A 10,331-nucleotide genomic window follows, 5' to 3' on the forward strand; every position below is an offset into this window, starting at 1 on the left:
TTTTACACCTGTATGCATTTTTATATATACTGTAGCATTTGAAGAAAATTGTAATCAATTGATTGGTAACAGCGTTTTTTAAAATAAATGTCAAATATAATGAAAGGCATGTCAATGTATGAATTTAATAATAATAATAATAATAATAATAATAATAATAATAATAATAATGTGATTAATTTTAAAACAATTAACTAATTTTGTTATTAATAATATTACCAATGGTGTCTTTAGACTTATATTTATTTACTACTTATTGCTGTTAGTAGTAATCGTAGCAGTACTCCTGTGCAAAGTGTTTGAAGGAGTGTTTTAACACATTTCCGCAGGACATTTAGCTATGTTGCCGGCGTAGTTTTTTTTTATCTTGCCCTAGAAACATTACATTTCAGTTTTGTTTATCCTCTGTCAATCCCAAAACGAAGTCCGTCCTCCCACTGACGTCCTAATCAGCGGCATCGCAAAACAACAACGAAACGAAACCGTGACCGGGAGGCCGGGAGTCCAGCCGGAGATGCACTGCGGCTGTGCGGGCGAGTCCGGGTCCGTCGCCAGTCCGTACTGGATGAGAGGTACAGTACAGCGGCCGACCGACTGAGCTCAGTCATTCGCGACTCGCCACTTCGCTTGCGGCAGCTCGGCAATGGCGCGTTGATTCCGTACTTTTCTTTCACCCCTGTCAAAGGAGAGCCGCCGGGTTGATACACAGGGTGAATTTAAATGCGCAAAAATACCTAGGCGGCTTCTAGAGACAGACGTATTTCATTCACATTAAATACTGCAGCTCTCACAGAATTGACGTGTCGTCTGTAAACATTTATTTATCATAAAACATTTTATTTATATAATAGACGGGTTCCAGCTTACCTTTTTTAGAAAAAAAAGTAACTGGAGGGGGGCAGGGCGGTGCGGTGGCTCAGGATCTGCGCCTGTGGCTGGAAGGTTGCCGGTTCAAATCCAGCGGCCGGCAGAGGAATCCTACTCCGTTGGACCCCTGAGCAAGGCCCTTAACCCCAGCTGCTCCAGGGGCGCTGTACAATGGCTGACCTTGCGCTCTGACCCCCAGCTTCTCTCCCTGTCTGTGTGTCTCATGGAGAGCAAGCTGGGGTCTGCGAAAAGACAAATTCCTAATGCGAGAAAGTGTATAGGGGCTAATAAAGTGATATTATGTTAAACTGTACATTTTTGTGGGCGATGTGTCAGTAACTTTTTATACAGGTTTAAAACTTGCGTCTCTGGAATTAGCAACAGATTTCGTTTTGCTCTGTAATTGTAAAGGATTGTGGTGTCACTTGGACTGTTGATACTCCAGCATCGTTAGTAAACGCTCGGGGTTGTCATTCTCTGTACACCCGATGACTCCAACACAGCTTGAGGGCTTGTTGTCTTCAGGTAGACGGAGACTTTTTTTTTATTAATTGACGGGGACGTCAATTATAAAAACGTCTCAATCATTTTCTTAATCAGTCACGTATAAGACGTTTTTATTCACGCTTTTTATATAGATTACACAACTCATGCACGTCAATAAAGATGCGGTTACCCGAGTAGTCACCTGTAAGTGGACTGCGATGCAAACTACTGTATATGTAAAATAAAAAAGTTAAAGTCTTTTAAATACACCTTAAAAGTGTCATGCTTATCATCCAATAAATAAAACGGTTTAAGAAAATTATGAATCGTCTAGAAACCCCGAAAAAAATGGGTAGTTACGAGACTTAAAAATAAACGGTATTTAAAAGGCTCACTGTGAGTGTCAGTCCAGAAAATAGCTCTGTAGTTAGAATGAATCTATCGAATATAGATTTCTATATTCTCCACACCTTACGCTAAGCACTATATCCGCCCATTCGTGTTAAAACCGACGAACATTTAATTACTATCCGTCATTGCACAACGTACAAAGGTGAATGTACAAAGTATAAACACTGTACATTAATTCACGTGCGTAATTGTTTTTATGTTATTGTTTAGTTCCATCCCCGGGTGGAGAGCAGACCCAGAGCGCATCTCCTCTCCCATTCACCGTTTATTGGACATTAGTTTTTTAATCCACGCGGTTTTATTTATTTTATTTATTTCAGAGGCGTTTTTCAGCCCCACGCCCGCCGTGCAAATCGAGAACTGCCCGAATACGAGGTTCCTGGAAGGTCTTTTCCAACTACTTCCACAGGACTGTGAATTCACTAAAAAATCACCTCGGAGTCGGTTTAGAAGTGTTACAATCGCGAAGCTTAGTTAGAACAACTCCATAATGGAGAAAATAATTAAATAGAACAACTCCATAACGGAGAAAATGGGAGGAAAAAAAATCTCTGAAGACTCTAGGTCCTCCAGCAAATGAGACCCCTGGTTTAGATAAGATAAGATCCGGGGTGTAAATCGAGAGCTAGCTCCATGTTTTCTATTAATTAAGAAAATGACTGAGTCTTGGAGACCATAACTGAGAACTCAATTACACAATTAACCTAATTATGTTCTAAATTAGATCGTTTATACTCCCGTACAGAAAACAACTGCGATCCGCTCCGGACCCCAAAAATATCACCCCTACTTTTACGTAGGTTTTCCACCAAAACACGAAAACAAACAACAACAACAATAATTAACATTCATGCTGTGGTTTGAGTTTTTAGCAATAAGAAACACTGCTTACCTAGCTAGACACTTAAGTACAGTACTGGACAGTGAGCACTTCATTTCACACTCACAATTTTCATTTTTTTAATACCTTTGGGGTCCATGATAAAGATGAAACCAGCAATATTCTTAAAAAAGTGTTAGCGCGCACAGGAGAGCGAGTCACGCACTCGGCTCTGGTGTCTCTCCGTGGGCTCTGCGCTACAGTACTCACCCCGACTAGTTATATTCGACGCAAACACTCGAGTCGTATCACGCCTCCCTCTTCCTCTTCCTCTTCCTCTTCCCCTTTTACTTCCGTCGGAGGTCTCGGCATTCCTCCTTGCGTCGCTCCTTCGTAGTCTCGAAGTTGGCTTTCCTTACCCGAGGCGTGGGTGACGATTCCCGGGCTTCGTTGTGGCGCGTTTTCCCCACAATCCCATTGGTGAAAAGAGGCACGGGTGAATTTTCCCGTCTTCTACAGCTGAGGACAGTTACCCGTGAGTGGCGATAAGCGACTGTATAGCTGCGAGCCTGTCGGGAAGCGCGAACCAGCAGGAGACCGATGCGGCCGGGAACGTGGGAGGAGCTGAGACCCCGGCCCCTCCTCCTCTCCGCAGGGCTGGTGTACCCGGAGTGGGCCTACAAGCCCGACTGGACCCCCGGCTCCCGGCAGATCCAGCTGTGGCACTTCATCCTGGAGCTGCTGGCCCGCGACGACCTGGGCGCCGTGATCGGCTGGCAGGGCGAGTGGGGGGAGTTCGTCATCCGGGACCCCGAGGAGGTGGCGCGGCTGTGGGGGGCGCGGAAGGGCAAGCCGCACATGAACTACGACAAGCTGAGCCGGGCGCTGCGGTGAGGCGGCTGCCCACTGGGGGGCGCTCCGTCCGGCCGTCCTTCCATCCGCTCATTTGTTTCTCCAGTACGGGGTTACACGATTCACAGACACACAACATGCTGTGACTGTTTTCACAAATCCATCCATCCATCCATCTACCTACGCATCCATTCATCCATCCATCAATCCATCGATTTATTCATTCATCATCCATTCTTCCACCCGCCCCTTCATTCATGCATCCAGCCACTCATCCATTCATCCATTGATTTAATCATTCATCATCCATTCATCCATCCACTCATCTATCCATCCATTTACCTGTTCATCTGGATTTCACAAATCCATTCATCTATCCATCCACCCACCCATCCATCCACCCATTCATTCATCCATTCATCCAATCCATCCAATCCATCCATCCTGGGAAGGTTTTGAGAGCACTCCCAGCAGTCTACAAACTATTCTTGCCACAATATTTCTGTTCACTGTTGCGGCTTTGTGTTGTGCTGTTGCTAGAGCTTTATTTTGGTGCTTTGGGAACACGCTCCGAATGTTTCTAAAGGGGCGGAATAGCTTGGATCTTCGTCCAAAGCCAAAGGACGGGAGTTTTATTTCCTTCTTTCTCTTCTAGGTACTATTACAACAAACGCATCCTTCACAAAACCAAAGGCAAACGTTTCACGTACAAGTTCAACTTCACCAAGCTGATCCTGGTCAACTATCCGGGCTGGGACCTCAACGCTCTGTCCAGAAGCCCGAGTGGGAGCAGCGCCTACCAGATTCAGTCCAGCCTGCGAAACCAAGTGAGTTTTTCCATTTCTCAGCGTCCACTCGCTGCCTGAAACTGGGGCTCCCCAGCTCCCCAGAACTGCAGGCCCACAATACATTTTCCCTGAAGCACACCCACTGACGCATAGATGCACATTTAACCCTGCGTTTCACATGGGGTGACAGAGAAAACAGCTTTGACTGGGGAACCTCATGGGCGGTTTCTGAGGATCCCTCCGGGCGTCCCCCGGATCCCCAGATCAAAAGCCATTGGCGGAGAGCAGGGGTTCCCAAACCTTTGTGTCAGCTGAACCCCTTCAACCTACATGATTTGCCTCGAGTACCCCCTTGGGATTTTAACTAAATCAGACTTTTCAATAAATGAAGGTAAATGCTACAGCAACCCTCTTAACATGTTTCTGTTCACTTTGTAAAATATTAATACTGTATTAATACTGTTGTTTATCTTATTCTTATTATTACATTGTTATTTATTAATAGGACTATTTAATTTGACATTGACGTTTCCATCACAATCTCACGAATCCCTGGTGGTGAACCCCTGGCCTAGAGCACTGCAGCAATGGAGAGCACTCTCTGCTTAGATATGTCAAAGTCCTTGTCAAGAATGAGCAATGGTCCTATCCTTTATTGGAGCACTGTAGACTCAGCCAAACACCTGGTCCTTTCACACACACAGGAAAGCCCAATGTGCACTCTGACTTCTGATATAGGGAGTCATACAAAGCTCCAGAAGTTCAGATATGCTTTCTTGATGACAGACCCATAGACACATAGTCACTACAAACACCATAAGAATGCAGTGGTTGCACGCTCAGGCCAGGAGCTCTTAGGTTGGGCAAGCTGCCCTGCTTGTGACCCGTCCTGTCACGCCCTGTACTCCTAGAGGGCGATCTACTTCTGTCCTATTCCTAGTTCCTTCTGATTATTCATGTCTTTCCAGTGTATCTTGTTGTGTAGCCTATTTACTTCCTGTGTCTGCTCCTGGCTCAGCACTGAGGGTACGGATGTCCAGAGACCCACCTAGCACCAGGTCGCCCCACGTCCGTGGCCTGAGGGCATTGGTTTCTATTCCGACATCGTCTGACCCCCTGAGCCTGGGCTAACCTCCGTGTTGCCCCCTTTCTACCACTACGCATAGGGTCTTTATTGCTCTCCTGGCCATTCCACGGCATGCCCTTTCCCGACATCCATAACACCTACAGGTCGGCCTAAGAACCGCTACACCCACCCTTTGTGACTGTACCTCCAGCCCCTAGCTGTTGTCAGAACACAGCCCTGATGTCATCTTTTCCGGTCCCTGGAGATGATTCTAAAAGGGGGTACTCCTTATGAGCAGGAGAGTTTCACGGTAACTGGTGTCACCGCCGATGTCTAAGACTCGGGCTGTAGTTTTCATGTCTCTCCTTCTCCTTGCAATTCACCCGGCAGCCAGGGGGAGGTGCTGGCGGCCAACATACTCTGAGAAACCATCAGCCCTTATTCTCATCATCATCATATCAATCTGTCAGTTCCTGCAGAACCTGCTGTTCACCCAGAGAGCCCTGGTGAACCAGATCAGCTCTCGGAGAGCAGGGTGTCCTGGTGACGTCACCTGTGGAGTGGAGGGGATATCAAAGACGCCAGGGCTGGACAGAGGTAGGACACCTACAGGCTTGTGTGGGGGGAAGGGGTGAAGAGGGATATCAGAGCCTCATTTATCAAACTCAGGGAAGCCTGCAAAATAACAGCTCATGCCATGGACTGGACCAAACTTCCAGTCCTCATAAAGATACATCACTAGCTTAGGTCTAGAGAACCGATCTGCAGTAAAAAGATTAAAAGCAATCAATGGTTTGGCACTGACGACTACGATAAATTTAAATCATCCGCTTTTCACTGTGGCTCTGTATCTTACATGCCTGGCTCGAGTCCAGCTGCATACCTGTGGGCTGGAAAGATGATCAGTCCAGACCATGAGTGATCCCGACAGGTGCAATGAACACCCTTGAGGGAAGACAGGCAGGAACGGCTGCCCCCCCATTGCAAAATGTTAAATGTTTTTCATTGTGTTGCTTTCAGTTAAAAGCGTCAATAAGTGTTTCAAATAATTATCCAGGAGAACATCAGAGAGAGAGAGAGAGAGAGAGAGAGAGAGAGAGAGAGAGAGAGGTACAGCGGCACAGCGGTTTGCATTATTGTCTTGTAGAGCTGAGGCCCTGGGTTCAATTCCAGACCCGGGGTGCTATGTGTGTGGAGTTTGTGCTTTCTGTGTTCATGTGGGTTCCCTATGGATGCTTGGGATCCTCCCACAGGCCAAAGATATGCTGGTGTAACCCAATTAACCAACTGGGTTCTGGGAAAATTGGCCTTGGTGTGAGTGTGTGCATGTCTGCCCTGTGATAGTACCCTGTCTTGCGCCCATTGCTGGCCGGGAAAGGCTCCCGCTCTCCTGTGAGCCTGAGTTGGAAGATGGGTGGAACCTCAGAGAGCACCTTGAATACTACTGGAAAAAACAAAATAAAAACAATAAAAAGCACAAATAAATGGGTGTCTGTATGTTGTAACTAAGCGATAAAGATCTGCAATAGTAACAGTCTAATCCTACCTATAAAATACTGAATTATCCCATTCATTTTCAATTGCAGCTCTGCATTTTGCTCGCCACCCGTTTTTTCTGCACCCCTGCTGTCTCCCAACGCCCCTCCCCTTCCCACAATCCCCTCCCCCGGGTGGGCATGTCTCCTACCTCTCAGCCCCGCCCCCTCCGGGACTGAACCTATCGGACGTCCCCCACCTGCCCCCCCCCCCCAACCCCGGCCTGCACTTCTGCCCGCCCTTTCCGGGCTGCCCGATCCCCTGGCCGGCCAGCAGGAGCAGGACGGAGCAGGAGGAAGAGGAGAGGGCTGGCGGGGTCCCGGTGAAGAAGGAGAGCCGGAAGGGGAGCGATCAGACCAGGATGGGGCAGGGGAAGACCGGCTTCCCTGTTGCAGTTTGATTTACAGACAATATTCCTTCTTAATCGATCAATCACGCAATTGATTTGGACGCCTGTCCCTGCCAAATTCAAAGCCCCCCTCCATCCTAGACTGTGGAAGTTCTCCACTTGTCCTTCTCTCATTTCATCACTCTGATTGGTAGAAATCAGACTCGGGCCTGGGATCATTGCTCCAGACCTGGCCGGGGTGTGGTTTAAACAGACTCCTGCTGTTGTACAGTGTACGAGACCTCAGGGGTAACTGAAAGGCCGGGATAACGTTATCAGGAATAGACACTTGTCACGATCGTTACTCCTCCTCTTAAGGGCGCTCCAGCCCTTCCTCGTTTTGTCCCATTCCCCACACCTGTTTCTTATTCCAGCCCCTCTTTAGTTCCACCTTTAAAGCCAGACGCAGGCGATTGCTCGGGGCTTCTCATTGATTTCGGCATCGTGAGAGCCCGGGGTCCTGCCGTGTCTGGCTCCGTTATGGTTTTAGTTTCCTGTTCCTGATTCCCTGCCCCGCCGGTCCCGACCCGGTTCTGGTTTTAACTTCGGATGGATCCCCGGGTCTTGGACTAAACCTCCCGTCTTGGGTTCCCCCTCTGGATTTACCCTTGGATTGTTCGCCCAGGATTCACTCCCCCTTGGACACTAGCACTGCATGGACACGCCCCCCTGTCTCCTGACCGACTCCTGCATGAGATTTTTCCCCATTGTTTCTTCACCTTTCGGATCGTGTCGTCCGCATAGGGCCCGGAAAGAACTGTTCCCTGACAACACTGGACCGTAAAAGGAATGGTCACTCATAAACCCCTCTACATGGACTATTAAATCCTCTGGATCACCCCTGGAATGCAGGACACTGTGGAGGAAATCAGTTCCCCCACCAGCACTCGGTGACTTAAAGACCAGAGCACAACAGCAAGGAGAAAAACCACGAGCTGAGGAACAAGGTGTTTTATACTTTGTTCTCTGCAGTTTTTACAGTGAGTCTGTTATGAGGTGACATTGCTCACCTACCATAGCCAACCTGACTTTGGCAGATCCCTTGTGAAAAGAAACAATATGTGCTGTAACGATTTACATTGAACACTATGCTAGTGGATCAATCTCGCAGTTACATATCGTGACCGTCACAGTTCCACGTGGGCTCCTGCCCTCTGCCGCCCAATTCGTCCCACAACACCCGGGGCGCGAACCCGGGTCTCCGCCGTAACACCACAGGGAACCAGCCGCGTGAGCTCAAGGAGACCTCCCCCAGCCCAGGCGGCTGAGGTCCCTGTAATGCGCGTGGAGGGCGATGACGTCACCGTGTCCGAACGAGTTCCGCTACAATATGAAGCTCAAAATAATCCTTGTGTGCATCTGCTTCCAGTGTTCTTGAGAAACAGCTTTTATTTTTGTCACAATTAAACTCATCTGCAACCTTCTCTGGACTGCACTATGACTCCCTGCATCCCGACAAGTGAAAACGCAGACATCCTCAGCTCCCATTTCCAGAGGAGAGACCCAGATCTGGACAAGGAAGAAGACAGCTCATTGAGGGAAAAAAAGCAAAGGCTTATTGCAAAACTAAGATGCCTCACTTGTGGCCGAATCAAACCCATTTATCTTTACAAAGAGAAACAATAGTCTGTAGACACAGTTATAGCAGGGCTGCTCAACCCCTGGCCCTCCAGTTGACTCCATTGCAGGACTTAGATCCTCAGCAGCTATTGTACAGTGTGTCGATCCCGCTAAAACAGGGTTTTTGATGAACATTTGGGGAGGATGACAGCAACTAAGCACCCATCTATCTGCCTCCTGCCTCCACCTGCGCAGCCACCTCTCGGTCTTCTCCCAGCCCTCCTGACTTCCTCTCTCCTCAGCCCAGGTGTCGAACCCCCCAGCCGAGCAGAATGAGCCAACGCGTCTTGCGTCCAACCCCCTGACCGCTATTCCTAAACAGATGCTCTTGCTGGATGTCGGGGGAGGGATCACAATTCCGTCGTGGAGCACAATGGAGGTGCCTGGAGTCAGAATGATGCCCACTTCTTCCAAGTCAACTTAAAAGGCGGTGGCCTTGGTCCTCCATTTCATGGACTTTGTGAGCTGCTGGAAGCATCTGCAGTACCACGTAGATGCTAAAAACTGAGATCCCCCCAAACAACTTCAATACAAAGTTATTAGTTGTTAAGCAGGATAACAACTAATTGCAGGATCACTATAGCATCAGGAAAGCTGGTAGCATTATAGCACTGCAGTGAATGAGATTGGAGGGGTCAAAGGTTGAATGTTCTGGATCTACTCCGTGTGTCTCCCTTCTAATTCTGTATGTTATTTCACTACAATTAAAAATATATAGCCTTGTGCCATTTCCATTTCATCATGTTGTGGTTCATGTTTTTATTTGCAGAGTTTTTGGTTAAAAAAAGCAGTTGTTTTGCTTATGCAGACTACTGCCGTTTTCTCTGTTCTTTGTTGGCTTCTTTGTTGAAATAAAGATCTGGATTCAATCAAAGCTCTGATCGAGTCATCTTCTGCAGATCTGTTTTGAATCAATGAAAGCAGAAGTGGTCAGTGTGAACAGGTCAGCGATGAACGGGTGATTAATAGATTGTAAGTCTTCAGGTATCAGTGCGAACAGGAGTGTGGAGGAGGTGATCAGTAGACTGTAGATATCCATTTGTCCATTTGTCAGTGTGAACTGTGGAGAGGAGAAGGTGATCAGTAGACTGATCAGTAGATCAGGAGGTGATCAGAACGTCAGATCTCCAGGTGTCAGTGGGAACAGATGAGGACTTCAGACAGTGAAGGAGGTGATTAGTAGACTGATCAGTAGGTGATCAGTAAATCAGGAGGTGATGAGAACGTCAGATCTCCAGTGCGTCAGTGTGGAGGAGGTGATCAGTAGATTGTAAGTCTCCAGGTTTCATTGCGAACAGGAGTGTGTAGGAGGTGATCAGTAGACTGTAGATCTCCAGGTGTCAGTGCAAACAGGGGAGTGGAGGAGGTGATCAGAACCTCAGATCTCCAGACGTCAGAGTAAACAGGATGGTGTAGCAGTGGGGATCATTAGACTCTAGATCTACAAGGGAGCTGCACCATTAGAAGCCTGATATCCACTAACAGACTTGCCAGAAG

The 10,331-nt window shown here is 47.8% G+C and overlaps 1 protein-coding gene across 1 annotated transcript; it reads left to right on the plus strand.

Moving 5' to 3' along the window:
• The first annotated feature begins 514 nt into the window (after window positions 1–514).
• LOC148833944 (ETS translocation variant 3-like protein) lies at window positions 515–7,226 on the plus strand. The gene is made up of 5 exons (XM_088915709.1): window positions 515–572; window positions 3,240–3,474; window positions 4,092–4,263; window positions 5,788–5,887; window positions 6,985–7,226. Exons 1-5 carry the CDS (start codon window positions 515–517, stop codon window positions 7,224–7,226), a joined length of 807 nt encoding a protein of 268 aa, XP_088771835.1.
• The last annotated feature ends 3,105 nt before the right edge of the window (window positions 7,227–10,331 follow it).

The sequence above is a fragment of the Atractosteus spatula genome, chromosome 5 (assembly GCF_055471065.1).
Source record: "Atractosteus spatula isolate fAtrSpa1 chromosome 5, fAtrSpa1.hap1, whole genome shotgun sequence".
NCBI classification, from domain to species: domain Eukaryota; kingdom Metazoa; phylum Chordata; class Actinopteri; order Semionotiformes; family Lepisosteidae; genus Atractosteus; species Atractosteus spatula.

Coding starts and splice junctions, on each gene's coding strand:
- LOC148833944 (XM_088915709.1), top strand. CDS start 515: ATGCACTGCGGCTGTGCGGGCGAGTCCGGGTCCGTCGCCAGTCCGTAC. Junction 573..3,239: donor CAGTCCGTACTGGATGAGAG/GTACAGTACAGC, acceptor TCCTCTCCGCAG/GGCTGGTGTACCCGGAGTGG. Junction 5,888..6,984: donor GACGCCAGGGCTGGACAGAG/GTAGGACACCTA, acceptor CCTACCTCTCAG/CCCCGCCCCCTCCGGGACTG.